Here is a 16,044-nt window from a genome sequence, read left to right as displayed (position 1 = left end):
TTCATATTTATGTGGCCCTGCTCGCTAATTGTTAATTCCAGTCTTTGTGCTAAGCTAAACTAGCAGGTAGTCTCATATCTAATGTACAGATCTGGGAGCGGTATTGAACTTCTTGACTAATTCTCAGCAAGAAAGCACATCAACGTATTTGCCCACTTGACTGGCCATAATGTCTAAAAGAGATAATGTCGTATCTCATTAAGCATAACAAATGATAGACACACACAGTTACAGGACATTACTCCGAGGGAAATCAGGTCAAGTTGAGAGTCCTGCACCAAGAGACATATTATGTGTACATTCTGCAATAAAACAGGGCTATGTTTTCTGTTTCCTTGATTTAAGGAGTCCTGTAGTGCATATTCAGTGAGACCAACTTGATGTAAAACATGTCCTGTCCTGGCTGCAGGCTGCAAGTTTTCATCTGCATAACAGAAATAATTCAGGGCTTCTGTAACGAAAAGCAGATGCATTTGCAGAGAGAGGGCTGCTCTCACACAAACACACACACACACACACACACATCACATCTGCACAAAAGTGATCATGAAGGAATATTGCATGTGTGTGCAGAAACGCACACAGGCAAGAGATGTAAACACAGAGAGAAAGAAACAACATAAAACTTAAAGAAGCCTGTGGGAAAAGCTAACTTTGTAAGGAAATACATGAAATGCTTATGCCAAGTGACACACTGACACACACACACACACGCACACACAAAATCACACACACAGTCACACACACAAAAGTTAATGAGCAAGGTGAACAAACACAGCAGTCAGTCGCCAGTCTGCTCGTGCATGACCATGCGTGACCAGGTTAATGTTGCCTGTCATCAAATTAAGGGCCAAGAGAGCGGAACAGCTTTAAGTGGTGTCAAAGTAAAAAAAACTGCATCCCAAAAGGAAGAAACATCAAGTGTATCAGCGGCTTGTCAACATCACGCACAGAGAGCTAACATGAGCTCAGATCTTCTATAATTCAGTGAAGTCAAACATGACCGACTGTGGATAGGACCGCAAACAGAGCTCATCCTCTGGGACCGCAGTAGTTGCTGAACATGTCAGCGGACATGTGAAATGGAGCAGGAACACTGAACAGTCCTCTTCAGCAGAAACACCACCGGCCATGTCAACAGTCCTACCAGGAATTCTCACACGCAAAATTAACTCAGCAAATGGGAAAATTGTTTTAGACGATTTCTCAGGCCTTTGCTGGTCGGCACAGGGTTGTATTTGTGTGTGTGTGTGTGTGTGTATGTGTGTGTGTGTGTGTGTGTGTGTCTGTGCACTTGTAGTGTATGAAAACCCTGTAACTGGCTGATCTTCAATTGCTAGTGGCTTAAATCCAGATGGTGGAAAGACTTCAGGCCACTTTTCTCTGCTGCTCACTCACTAAACATGTTGAGAAACAAGAGATGTGAAAGTCCTGATACCGGAGTAAAGATTAAACAGAAACCAAAGAGCCGAGAAGGTCGACTAGTTCCAAGAAACCTGACTTCCTCACAATGCTGTAGTTACCTTCAAACAAATGTATCGATTAGTTGTCAACTATTGAAGTATTTTGTTTTTTGTAATTGATTAATCCGTTTGAGTAATTTTTTAAGAAAATAAAGTAAACATTCTCTGCTTCCAGCTTCTTAAATTGAATATCTTTTGAGGATGTCATCTTGGGCTCTAGGAGACACTGGTTGACATTATTCGCCATTTTCTGACGTTTTATATCCCAAACAACGAATCAATTAATCAAGAAAAATAAGATGAACTGACAACGGCTCAACAGTACGTTAATGCTCCTTCAGATCCTATACAATATACCCGCCTTGGATCACAAAGGTCTCTGACCCCTCTTTATCAGCTTGTTCATCTGCACCCCATCTTGACCAGTCACATGACCCTCGCAGCCTCATCCTGTTGACCTGTAGCCTCAGTTCAGGCCATTAGAGGGGATTTAGACATTCAAGCAGAGCTTTCAAAAATAAGGGTCATCTTGATAACCGGCTCTTCCTCAGCCTCTGAGTGTTCATGTGCATGTGAATGAAGCGTTATCCTTTTAACAAATTAAGAAAGGCTCCCACTTATCTTCAGGCCTTTAGAGGGACTTTCCTGCTTCAACTACTGCACAAGCACACACACCCAAAGCAGTCCACCCCGACCCAAAGCAGGTGATTGCAGTCTTGCCCTCTAACTGGCTTTTTCTTGAGGATAATAGAAAAGTGTTGCTGCTCAATAACCGGCGATATTGCATCTCCCTCAGACTGAAATCAGTCAGAAATCCAACGAGCTAACTGTGAGATTTATCTTGTTACACTTGTGTTGTCCCAATACCGTGGGAGAGACAGGATTTTTGGTTTGTGTGCAGGCCTCTGTTCATGTGCCCACACATCAGTGATTATTGTTCCACGCAGAAAAAAGACACAAAAAACATTCCTCTACAATCCTTCAGGAACAGAATCGGTCCAAATGCTGATAGACACAAACATCAAATTGAAAGCGTTCTGCCTCAGCACTTCTTTTTCATGCATGCTTGCAGCTGCATCAGTTTTGGATGCCTGTGCTTGAGAACTAAAGAATCAATAATCTGCAACTAACTTATCTGGTATGAAGGCGGTAAGATGGAGAAAATGGTCAGTTGGTGGTGGAAACAGAGAGACACAGGGCAGAGAAAGCAACTCTAACTTTATCAAGGCGTTTGTATTCTCTGAGAAAGGCCCAGTTGAGTTCACATGAGCGTCTGCAGAGCTCTGACTTCGTCAGCTCTGTCTGCTGCTGCTCTGTGAATGTGCAGCACAGTGCCACAGGATGTGGGATTTAGGAAGCCATTCTTTCTCTAAGGAGGAAGGCCTCTTTCTTGCCTTTTATGTTCACAAAGACAAGAAAGGGTTGGGTCAGCCTCGAGTCTCTCTCAAGAGTGCTCTGGTATCTGGGAATAGCGTCAGCACGTGAGGACAAGGAATGACCTCTGTGACTTTCTACCAGCCCGGACCATTCCTATACCCGCTACTTTTCCCAATTGTTTTCCTCTGCTTTCTTCATTAAATTTCATGAAAAAGCAGTAAAGGAAGTCATTTTACCAAAGGGTCTATAGTCAAAGTAAATGTAACCTTTGTTAATTAGGACTACACACAAGTTTGACTTGAGGTCAATGGGAATATATTTGTTTTGCGTGTTTTCGGTCATAAACATTATTACAATTCATTATGAGGGTCTAATAATGTCAAGACTATGTTCATTTATGCTCACTGTTAGATACACATGGATGCGGACTGAGCCTACTGTTGGTACTTTGCATTCATTTGTCTATATTTCTGCACGTTTTCTAGAAGTTTCGGGTACATACCGACTGAGCAGTACCTCTGGTAGTAATGGGGGCAGTGTGGCAGTATATACGATAGCAGAGATCAAGGTTTGATGTTACTTCAAACGGGCAACAGACGTATCCGCCAAAGAACATTCGTCTAGTTTTTGTAACAATGTAAGTTAATGGCAATCCATCGAATACTTGTTGAGACTTTTCTTTCAAAACCACAAAGTTGAACCTCATAGTGGCCCAAGAGGAAAAGTCAGAGGGTCACCACGGTCAGTAGGGTTCATCCTCTAGGGACCATGAGTGTCTATAACTGTTCTGCCCCCAATCTCACAAGTAGATAATGGGAACCAACACTGCCATCCCAAGAGTCGTGCTGCTAGCTTGGCTTAAAACAAAAGCTGAAATATAAGTCTCTTGCTTTCTCAAAAAACACACGTGTTACATTGGAGCATCTGGCATTTGAGTTAGTCATTTATACAGAGAAGAAGCATTACCATCACTGTTTCTAATGAAGACACAATGCGGCCATCAGGGAGTATACATGTACAGGAAGTGCATGTGTGCATGTTAGCTCTATTTCACATCCTTTTTAACAAAGGTTTTTCCACTCTTACGTGCCACGCACATATGTTGATGTTGGTTCCCGATGAGGAAATTACCCCCTCATAAAATTATCGCTGAGATCGTAGACACATGAGGTTCTATATGATACTTTATCAATGCAGTAATGGGAGTAAGAGTAAGTGTGAGAAAGTGAGGACATTTCAGAGCACCAGAGGGGGACGGCCTTTATCCCTCCACTTCACGTCTGCAACAAACTAATGATAATGGAGGTCATTAGCCCATTACCATACCACACACTTTAGATGATAACAAGGGCTGCTCTCTATTGTTCTACTTTTACCACATCAGGCCTTATCTCCTACATCACCCTTACGTCACTGCCGTTTGAACATATGGAGACTGTAGCGTCAAGATGTCCACGCCCTGAGGCCTTTGAGATGCCGAGCCCTGACAACAGATCTGCTCTTGTATCAGTCAAAAATGCCTTAATCTGTCCCCAGACTCAACTATGCATTGAAAGATTAGCATATCTCCTCTTCCACTGATGTGAACCGAGCCATGTGACCGTAAGCCATGCTTACTTCCGTCTCAGTGTTATCAGATTAACCCTTTTTTCTGGAATATTTCAGTAGAATAACAGCTACATAAATGAACAATTCTCATTGTCCTGAGAGTCGACGGAGCAAAACCGTGAGCAGCAACATAAACTCAGGAGGAGATGGATAAAGCATCTGTTCCTCCAGGAAGGAGCTTCAAAAGCTTGAGGTATGGATGTACAGGCGCTCCCAGGTCCTCTGAATTACAGTCGGATCTGACTCATGATCTGCTTCTTCTATCAGACCTACTCCTCTGTGAATTTAGTGTCAGTAAGACCTTGACTGGTAAACATACAGAGTAACTCTAGCTCAGCTGAGATCAGGAGAGAAGAGTGTGCAGGGATATGTGTGTGGGGTGTAAAGCACAGACAGAGTTAAAAACCAGATCAAACCACTTCAGACATCATTGTCATGTCCAGCTGACAGAAATAAGAAATGTCCTCATTCATCTAATGCTCAGAACACACGCGCCTCATTCTGGCAAGAGCATTAATCAGTTAACTTTAAATGGGACAAATATGAAGCATGTGGCTGTGTCATCTGTAATATCATGTGGTCTTAAGTGTCTCTGCAGCAGCTTGCCGGTATTCATTCTCGCTCACTCTGCCATGTCTAACTCAGTTTTATTTGTTTATTTATTGGGTCCTTATTGACCCTTTTACAAAATCAATGCACATGGAAAATAAATCAATAACAATGGGGCATTAAAGATGCAGTTAATTCAAAATATCTCAAGATAAACTATAGTTATCCACAGAATTAAAGAATTATGACATCTACGTATTGTTGCAAAGATATTTACTGAAGTTAGCATGCTAACTAGCCAGCCCAGGTCCGTCACAGTCCAAAGCTTCTGAGATAACCTGCATAGCTAACTGAGCTGACAATCAAATGGCAGCTACAGTTAGTAATTAGTTACTCTGGTGATATACTCCTTCCTGTTGGTTCGGAGTGTGGATTCGACAGCTTGCAAATTCTGAGGTATCGCATCTTTAAATTAAAAGGAAAGTATGCTGATTATTTCACAATCATGTAGGATCTTAAAACTTGTGTTATATGAGTGAAGCCAGTGATGGAGCTCATTCGTGGGACATAAGAGAATCATTTGGGTTTTTTCTTATATTAAGAACATTGCCTATATAAATTACAGTCTGAAATTATAAACTTTTGCTATTTTTGATCAGGAAATCAGCAAAACAACGCCAGCCTACGACGCAATGGACACTTCAACAAACAATGTTTTGGACACATTTCAGTCAGTACTTAAAGGTTATTGATGTTTGATATCCAGCCCTGATTAACATAACTAAAAGGTCAATTCTCAACTGGGAATTCAACTATGTTTCTCGAACAAAGGAATGGTGGATGTTTACTGAAGGTGATATGAGGAGTGGGCATAGTTTCAAAGTTTGACTGGAAGAAAAGTAACCGCCAAAAATATCTTAAAAAAAAAAAAAAATCTGTCTGGAACAAAAGGAGGGATCATCTACAAGCTAGAAATACACTGCTTGGACTTGAATAGAAGCAGGAAGAAGAGTGTAATGTTCACAGTGTTGACTTGAAAAGGTGATGCAGAAGGCCACAGATGACAGTTATACACAATATAACTGAATTGTCTGTCACCATGGCCTCCCATGGTTGTAATTACATGTCTTGTAAGGCCAGAGATGGTTCAGCTAGAGGACCTCACTCTGTGGAAAAGTCCTTAATTTTGTGTCTCACAAGAGGGGGGAGTGGGATTAGGGGATGGTTTTCATAAAGGAAATGAGAGGGTCCACCTGCTCGTGTCCCATGAACCTGTCCAACTGTGTCAGGTCTCAACTCATGACCTCACTTCATCTCAAGTGTCTACTTGACTTTAGTACTTGTTCTTGCCTCAAAAACTCAACGTTTCTTTAGCTCTCTGACTGAATTATGATTTTAGGCTAGATTGAAGGTGAGGTGAGAACATTTTACAATCCCATAAAAAACAAAAAAACACAAAAATGCAATTCTGCCAGGCTGGAGGAAAGAGGAAAAAGTGAAGTGGCTTTTTGCCCTGACAAGAAAAATGCTACAACTTGAGCATCACATTTCTACTGCTGATTTTAAAATCAAAAACTTCCATCCAAGGACAATAGTTTTTCTCCAGGGTTTGCTTTTCTCAACCTGTGATCTTTGATTTTCAAAGCACAAACACTGCCTGCTAATCTGCTGATGTTATTACAGTTCAGGAACACTCAGCTCTGCAGGGTGGTATCAAACAACAGCTTTTTATGCGAGCCACCTCAGATTTGATCTTTAACTCTTCTTAACTTGGATCTTTATAAGAACAAATTGTCTTTTAATGTCTGAGAAAGAGACCCTGTTTGAAACATGTCTTCCACTACATGAGAAGCAAGTTAATGGCTTAAAAGGCAAATGCGTCATGCAGATAAGCACTATGAGGTTAATCTGAAGGTCCATCTCTACATGGTTATTTATATGAGAGGGACCAGGGAGACACTTTAATGACAAAAATAGAAATAGTGCACCAGCAAGTGTTTTGATCATTACCATTGGTATGAGTATTTTTACAAGCACACATACATGCACACAAAACCCTTTCCAGCAAAGCAAGAGAGTTCATGGATTTTCTGTGTGAGATGCGCAGGAACCTCCATAGATTAATTAATTATCAAATAACTACCCTAACTGAGTTACCACATCAATTTGTTCTCCTACACCTACTTAAGGTCACATTGGTAACAGTTTATGGAGAAAAATCATTTTTAATAGAGCTTGTAGAAAGGTACTGAATACAAATCTCCCCTTTCCCTAAAAACATTATTATGAATGTGAATAAATAATTTCACAGTGTTTGACGGGTTACAATGAATGTCTTGTTCACCTCTGTGTAAGGAGCTTCTAACAAGGTTTGTGTGCCAATAATATAACACCGTTGCTATCACATGGTATCTGTGTTTTTTCCGCGATCAGCTTGGTCTTGGTGGACGGCAGTTTGGGGAAATAGGAAACTGACAGCGTACCTGCCTAATGTCAGCTACTTAGTGTTAGCAAAGTTAATGTTAACTAAACACTTGTTTAGTTAACATTAACTAAACCATTTACCGTATTCAAGGCAAATAGGATGCAGTAACTTCAACAACACTTAAACCAAGACTTGCATGTCCTGTCAGAGTCATGTGGACAGACTCACCCAAACCCTGAACTGCACTGTCCTGTAAGGCAACACAAACACAGAGCAGCCACATTGTCTTCATTGTCCTCAAAGGTTATAATAAAGCGGTCAAACATTTGCGTCCTACCTCAGCTAAACACCATCCTCTTGTCTTGCACCTGTATTTTGCATCTAGAGCAGGACACTAAGACTGAAGCTGTTTTAGGCCAGGAGCTGACAGAGAGAACAGCTGAAGGAAGACTTCGTTCCATGTGGACCCATGTAAAAAACAAAACAGAATGTCATAAATCTAATGACACCATCATCACTGTCTTTATTATCCTCCGTCAGTTGGATGATTTGGTGGCGGCGGTTGGAGGCGCAGGTCAAGGGACCAGATAGTGAGACTAAAAGATTTGCCACGGGGTATCATCTCTGGCTCTGACCCACATTCCTGTACTCCTGCAGCCTCCATCGCTCCATCACTCTCCGACTCCCACGTCCCCTTCAGACACATGTATCCATTACACCACCCTCCGTCCAAACCGCAAATGACATTTATGACTCACCAATTTCACAGTTAAACGGCTAAACAGCACTTTCACCGTAACAACGCACCTCGGGGAAGTAACTGATCTCGAGGATAACACAAGCTGGTCTCGAGGTTGTTCATGTGCACAAAATATTAGCGTGGGACAAAAGAGGCGATTTACGTGTGGAGAGTAAAAGTGCAGCTGTGAAAAAATGTAAATGCTCTCTAGATGATGCTCGGACCACAGGGAATTGCAAAGGGCTTTGCCTTGCTCAACCGCTGTTTAATCCTCTCCTCACTTGGCACATACAGGGAACACACACAGTGAAACACACACACACACACACACACACACACACACACCCAGGAAAGTGGGGCATACCTGCCACACTGTATGGGTATCAAGGTCAGGGGAGAATTATCCTTGCCACCCAGACACGCCTGTCAAAATACTGGGACATAAACACAATCACAACTCTTCCAAATGTAGGCATTTTTACAATGCTGGGGGGGGACAGGGGTCAGGTAGGTTGTGCCTTCCCGGGGTGCATTGCTCGGTTGGTGGCCTGTCACAGTACCAGGGTCAGCTGTTGTCCCTGTTGGGGGGCGACAGGCAGGAGGTAGGTCTACAGGATCAGACCCAAACCAAACTACAAGCAGTCCTGTCTGCACTTTGGGCAGCAGATCATGTCCTGATAATGGTTCTAGACGGTATACACACATTCCTCAGGCTGGACGAGGATTAACGGCTCTCACTGCTGCTTCCTCCATGTTCATCCTCCCCGGGGTTCACCCCGTCCTGGAAACAACTTTGCCAAGCTGCGAGCAGGGGCGCTGAGAAGCTCGTCTTTCCCACCAGCTTCAACCTTTCCCAATCCCTCCATCCATCCAACATCCCACACACAAATTCTCACTCCAAGAATCTGCTAATCTGCCCTTCCTCCTCCTCCTCCTCCTCCTCCTCCTCCTCCAGGAGCTACTAATGACTCATTCTGACCAGATTATATGACCGCCAAGGGAGACAAACTCTATTCTGTTGATATAACACAAACAGTGAGCCAATTCACTCGGGATCAGATGATACAGTGAACTAAAAGGGAGCAAAGGTCTGCACAGATCTAAATATCAGCTTGCTGCTTCGTGCTTCAACTCCACCACTTGGTCTTGGGGAAAAGAAAGTTTAAAAAAAAAGTTGTATAAAAGGTGTTGTAGTTTCAGAGGAAGCTGTGTGTAATCTAAAGAGGGTAACCTTACATTATCTCTTCATTATTGGTTTTCCAAAGTCAATCTGACCCACAACAGGCTCAGGGTTATCACAGTTGTGTGTGCATGTATTCATTTGTGGTTGACCGTGAATTCTTTATGACATATATTCAATCCTGGCCTCAGTTTAGCTCGAGTGATTGTGTAGAAGACCAAACACGAGGACCTGACACTTCAATATCATGTATGTGGACACAAACAAGAGATAAACACAGCGAAGCACCTTGTGGACACACAATGATTTCTTTCCACATTCATGAAGGTTGCTGCATTTCAACTTAGTGTACATGCGTCATCGTTTGGATGTAGGGATCACAAACGTCTCGTTGTGGACCTCCCAAGGGTTGATAGGAAAACATAAAACAATAAACCCAAAAAGTTGAATGACTCCAATTTCATTGGTGTCATCTAATCAGTGACAAGATGTTTAGCCAGATATACACCTCCTCCATCCAGATGCCTGATGTCAGTTCGGTATTTGTGCTTCTTAATGCAGGCAGGCAGTGAATACAAGCTATCTCTGTTGCCTTGTTTAACCTGATGTGTCATCACATGCTTCTATCCTACGCAGGTCCCTGAATCCCAGCTCAGTTTGAATAGAGAAATGCAGATGCATGTATGACTTAGAGTAGGTTTAACTGAGCCAAGCAATAGGAGGAAGCTCTAATATATAAAACGTACATAAACTTGTGGCTCACATGTCATTCTATCACTATTCTGAATCATTTCTCCCAAAGTTATTATTCTCCTGCGCTCCATGACGACAGCTCGCAGCTGGAAATATGTCCTTAAAAATACACCGGAAGATGGAGAAACTCCTCTCATGAGAACCCCAGTCTCTCTTGGAGCGCTACTATTTACTCTGAAACATCACATATCGCTCCATTGTGCAATAATTCTAACTGATTCACAGCCTGCCCTCATCTTAACACTTGGCACAGTCCACAAGTGAGTCCTCATCATCTGGATGTCTGTGTGATCAATGTTTCTGCTGAGAAGTCCACCAACACTTCGTGTAACGCACTACATCTGACAAGCCTTTCAGCAGAAGGTGAACGTTGGAGTTCAACAAACAGTTCAGTGAAGCAGCAGCCCTGAGGGGTCCAATCACAGCAACATTTCAGAAAACAGGTCATGTTTCTGGAAATGTTGCGTTTTTTGTAATGTTGCTCTGTTTAGACCTTCAGGGCCACCGTACAATGAAGATGGATCTCAACATACAGGAACATGCAGAGCAGCAAGACTCTAAACTGTTTCAGTTCTCAGGGGAGACATAAAGCAGCAGATTTTCTCCTCCACTGCTGTTTCCCATTTAACTCCTTCATGGGTTATGAACTTCTGCACAAGGAAACTGGATCAGGAAAGGTTTCCAAAAAAAGGCCAACTCCATCTTATAGGAATACCACCTACTCTGGCTGGGAAAATCACATGTGTCAAACATTTGCCCCGATAATGGTTAACTGAGCAAAAGCCTGGCTTCATGAAAACAGTGCCATATATTACCACTGTGAGTTACACCAATCCTCAGCTCTGCTTTCCAATGATTTCCACACAGTGAGGGGCACAGATACAATTTGGGGAAATGACAACTCTACAGTCTTTCTGAGAAGTTCATTTGGCTGAAATCACAGCTGGTTTAGCTAGTTAGTTAGATTCATCTTGGGTGACAGTTATAAATTACGTTTTTTTTTTTATGTTTAATACATTTATTTTGATTCCTTAAAGTTACAGTATGTAAGAATTGGCCACTTGTCAAATTTATACTCAAACAAACAAAGAGGGGACTTACCAGAGGAACCGTTAGTTAGCTCAGTTAGCTAGCTCAGTTAAAAAGCGGTAGTATTGGCTGACTCAGACTGAGAGCTCGGAGTACTGGGCTACGTGTTGGTGTTGTGTACTATCAGACTATCGCCTCTTGAGTTTTCAAAGTGGCTAGGGGCTAGCTAGTTAGCATGCTAACTTCACCAGATATCTCTACAACCCAGAACATAGATGTCTTTGACATAATGCCAAAACAGTTATTTCTTCATATTCAGCTGATAATTTTAGTTGCAAGTTTTGTTTGAATTTCTGTATGCTTTGTAAACAAAAATTTAATCAAAGGCGCAACATATAAGAATTGGCCATCTGTGACATTCAAATAGGGGGCAGCATATTACCAGAGCAACAGCTAACTGCTGCCAACTGTAGCTGATGTTAGTGAGTTAGCTCAATCAGTCTAGCAGCTAGCAGTCCCAACTGGGAGCTCAGAGCACCGGGGAAGTGTTGGTGTTGACAACACTGGAACAGGAGCTTTGGACTGCTGATAATTTTACATTTACATTTTTTAAACAACAATTCTTACATTTAGCACTTTAAAGATTTCAAAACATGTTTCACGTGAATCCTGAAACAAGACTTTTTATTGTGAACTTAGATCAGTATCCACTCAGTATTGACCTTGATAAATAATAAAACCAGTTTTTTTCTGACATTTTCTCCATGAAGACTCTTAAAATATCATATTAAATAATTTGTATTGGACCACTTTCACCAACAGGAACACAGGCTAACAGAGGACAATCTGTCGACTGGAACGAACATTATATGAAAATCCAGTTAACATGATCACATATCAATTCATTTATGAAGTCATCACTAATCAGAAAGCCATCTAGACTAGATCAGGAAGGTGCCCAACTGAAGTTCATGATACATCACATACATTCAAACATAAAATCATGAGTCTTGCATAAGCATGACTTGAGTTTTTGCACCCATATCATGAAAAAATGATATCTCTTCAATAGCTGGACACCTTAATAAATTTGTCTAAAGAGGCACATTCATGAAAAAGTTAACTAGATTATCTAAACATACAAATGGTGAACTGCCTATACTGCGCGCGCTTACACACACACACACACACACACACACACACACACACTTCAGCTACTGTAGGCAGTCTGCCCCACCCTCTCTCCCTCTCCTCTCCAGCAGAGGTGGAGGAGGCTGGACTAGGACTAGATACAAGTCACAGTATTCAGAGGAGTTTGACAGAGTGTGAGACAATACAAACGCACACACACACACACATACAAAAAACACACAACAAAGCCGAAAAATACAGAAATCTGGACATAAATGTTGTGCGTCTCGGTGACACCCAAAGACTGTAATGTGTCTTTTTAATGGAATCACGGATGAACACAGTTAATAGAGTTAAACTGGTCACAGAGGAAGAGTTGCTTGCACGCAGACTACAGACTTCATGGTTTAAGAGGCAAGCCTAAAATCCCCCTCAGCTGCACCGTTAGAAGGTTACGCACGTTAACTTAGTCGAACTTAGAAGTTTGCGTGAAAGTTATTTCTTTAAACTTAAGACAGTTACAGATGCTTCACCCGCTTACCTCAGCCCCCGTCAGGTCTACGCTGGAGTAGAGAGTCGCCAGCAGCAGCAGCAGCAGTGCGCCGGGCGGTAACAGCATCGTGGCGGTGCGTTCTGGAAACACTGTGCCCCGCAACAGCAACAAAAAAGGAACCACCTGTTGGTTCGCTCCTCGTCCTCTCTCTTCGTGCGTTTAGCGGTGGTTTTATCGGCGGAGCGCGGGCAGCACGTTTGGCCGCATCTTTGTCCGACGCGATATGAGGAGGTGATCAATGCAACTTGGTCTTGTTGGTGCGCAACCACACCCCCCTCCCCAAAAACGACCACCCTCGCCCATTGCAAACGGGCTCAACCCTGCTCATACAAACACTTTGACTTTTCTCGGTAAGGAGAGGGACAACTCGGCACACTTTGGTGTGTTTTTGTGAGATATCTAAGTGGGGTTTTTTTGTGGTGCCACAGGTGTCCGGCCGTGGAACTTTTCAGCACGGGAACCTGCGCGTCTCTTCCCCCCCTCGCGCGACAACTAGTTCCTTCATCCGACACAGCGCGTGAGAGCCTGAGGTGACTGTAAGTAACGTATTTTATCAATAAGTTTATATATTAACCAGGTGTACTCAGTTGAAATTGTTCATAGAGGTTTTTTAAAGTTTGAAACAATTACAAAAATCGGGAGGGTTAAATGTTTAAACTCGTGTGGACAGTGATCACTGACGTTGTTGGGGGGTCTTGCTGTGCCTCAGGTCGGGCAGTCATGCAGTAGAGGCGTCTCTAACGAGGGGTAACAGCGGAGTGCATCTGAAGTTTTGAGTAGGCATGAGCGGGACCATGCGAGGACAACACGACACAGGACTGAGCAGCCTGAGGTAAGAACCGCTCACTGCTCAACATCAGTGCAGTGCAGTGCAGGACAGAGGGATCAGCAGTAACGCTCTCATGTTCACTGGCTTGCAGGCTGCTGCTGCTCCTGTGCGTCTCCATCGCCATCCTCGCCTCAGGAGTGCACGGGGTAAGTTCCCCCCTCTCTCCCGCCACCTGTTGTTGACTTTTGCTTGTAAATTAAACCGCAGCCTGTTGACAATTAACATGTGAAATGGCGCTAATAGTGTGTCTCCAGGCTCGGTATATGTTGCTTGAAAGTGCTCAGCAGCAGACGCGCACAGACCGTGGGAGTGTCTGGGTGGGGGAGCTCCTCCAGGAGGAGGAGGGCTCTTGGCTCTGTGTGCTGGTGAATGACAGCAAAGCCCCAAAACAGCTTTCTTGTGAAATGACTCATGTTGCAATTTTTTTTCTGGTTGATATTAGGGATCCCCAGCTGTTTTGTTTTTGTGAACTGAACGGACTGAAAATTAGTTTCACATTTCATATGTTGCCTTTGCTTGACCCTTGACCCTGCAGCAGTTTTTAGGGGTGGGGTCATGACCTCTGCAGGCAGATGATAACTCTTTGAGCTTTATGAGTATATTTTTCATGGACCATATGCACACAGGGGTTTTTATTTATTATCTGACATCACACTCGGGATGAGAAACTCAAAAGCAGGGATTTCTATTAGTTTGCATGATTGGCTTCAGGTTGTGAGTCTTATAAACATTATCGGACCAATTGTTATCAACTCACCACTTCCTGATCAGCAACTGAAAATATGGTGGGAAGGAAAATTCTAGATGGATAGCGGGCCATATTTAAATGTAAAACAATGTTAGTTCATGTTAACATTCAACTACTTCTGAGCTGTTTGTGTCCAAGATGTGTGTTGACATTTTGGAATGAATTTGCACCTTTCCCATCGCAGCGTGTAACATTATCAATAATGTCGGCTAGTCAGTGGTTGTATGCTAATGTGAGCTGTTGTTTAACAGAAGCGAACAGGTTAACAAATGTGTTGTTTTAACCTTGAAATACGCCATGTTGTTGCTCTGTATTGTCACGATCCACCCTCTATTCAATGGCCTATCAAGCAGGGGCCATTGAATTAATAACAATTTGTCAGATTCCCCATGTTTATAGGACTTACAACCTGGAACACAGCTGTATGACATTTAAGCTTCCGAGCTTCTGTAAGAATCCCATTTTGACCTAGAAACCCAGATCACAGTGTTTTGTATTGTATAAGTAGGCAGGTTTTGTTTCTTTCAACCAGTTTGGAACCTTCTTAACTCCCACTAGTAAGAGGGAACACATATCAGGGGGTTAACAGACTTTGACACAACACCGGAGCATTCTCAATCGAGTGAATGCCCGTCAGTTCACTATTGTTGGACCTGGTTGCCATCACTCTCCTTCTTCGTCGTCTTTGCCTCCTCCATCAGCGGGTTCTTTTAATTTTGCACAGTAGAGTTTCCACAGTTATGCCAGTTGTTCCACTGTCACCTGGGGATAGTGACCAGGGAAAACAAGGCCACTGTTTTGGTTCCATAATGGCAGACCCGCTTTCTTTGTGTCAATATGCCACCAGCATTTCTGTGGACAAAATCCAGTTGACAGACCAAATAGCAAAGTGAAAGCGAGATTTATAGAGAACCACTCTGTATGCGACTGATGTCATTTGTCTACATCAGTGTTTACTTCAGACGCATTAGATGCTGTTCAGACTGAATTCACGTCCACATTATGGTCCAAAATGTGTATTTACACCATACATTGTGATGAATGAACTGTCCGTAGCAGGTTGAAGAAATACATGATATTGCATCTCTGTTGGTGTCATGTATTCGAGGAAGGTTACAGTCTCCTCGTCGCCCCACACAGATCTTAAGGTGTTGTAGGTAATAGTCCCTACGTGAAACTTCTCACAACAAGGTCTGTGGATTATCAAGAGTAACTGGGTCATGACTTCTGGAAACAGACACTGCCATCTAGTTCCATTACTGCCCAGTCCCAATACACCACCCCTACCAATAAGCCCTTCCCTCCATTTTGTATGTTGACACCTACAGTAGGACTCGGCTGCCCTGATTCTTGTTGGGATAGAGGGGTAGGGGGAAGTGGTCAGGCTACATGGCCCTCCAAACTGAGGTTGTTCACAGGCACACTTCTAAAACAAGGGTTATGAAAACTTTCTTTTGTTTAAATGTATCGTGGTCCTTTTTGTTATAACAAGTATAAAACAATCACTACTAGCTTTCTGATGTTTTTGTAGCTAACTATGTTGGTAACTAAAGTTACATTGCTGTTGCTAACCTGTGCATGACAGTGCCTCTATGGCAATATCTCCAAAACATGGCTACTCGCACTACAACAATCTTTCGTGGATAGATAGCACTTCATG

At 42.8% G+C, this 16,044-nt stretch overlaps 2 protein-coding genes across 4 annotated transcripts in view; one reads left to right on the top strand and one right to left on the bottom strand.

The window, feature by feature from the left end:
- Nucleotides 1-13,037, bottom strand: part of col4a1 (collagen, type IV, alpha 1) — a 42,895-nt gene extending 29,858 nt beyond the window's left edge. For both annotated transcript variants that reach the window (XM_030429563.1, XM_030429564.1), the window contains exon 1: nt 12,796-13,037. In XM_030429563.1, coding sequence (XP_030285423.1) covers nt 12,796-12,873 — 78 coding nt within the window. In that variant the 5' untranslated portion in view covers nt 12,874-13,037. The remainder of the gene's footprint in view (nt 1-12,795) is intronic.
- A 63-nt stretch (nt 13,038-13,100) lies between these two features.
- The window catches only part of col4a2 (collagen, type IV, alpha 2), a 69,512-nt gene continuing 66,568 nt past the window's right edge, over nt 13,101-16,044 (top strand). For both annotated transcript variants that reach the window (XM_030429561.1, XM_030429562.1), the window contains exons 1-3: nt 13,101-13,343; nt 13,517-13,639; nt 13,728-13,782. In XM_030429561.1, the coding sequence (XP_030285421.1) occupies nt 13,590-13,639; nt 13,728-13,782 (105 nt within the window). In that variant the 5' untranslated portion in view covers nt 13,101-13,343; nt 13,517-13,589. The remainder of the gene's footprint in view (nt 13,344-13,516; nt 13,640-13,727; nt 13,783-16,044) is intronic.

Source organism: Sparus aurata, chromosome 9, assembly GCF_900880675.1.
Source record: "Sparus aurata chromosome 9, fSpaAur1.1, whole genome shotgun sequence".
Classification (NCBI taxonomy): Eukaryota; Metazoa; Chordata; class Actinopteri; order Spariformes; family Sparidae; genus Sparus; species Sparus aurata.
The sequence above is the reverse complement of the archived record's forward strand: the minus strand, read 5'-3'. Positions and strand labels throughout refer to the sequence as shown.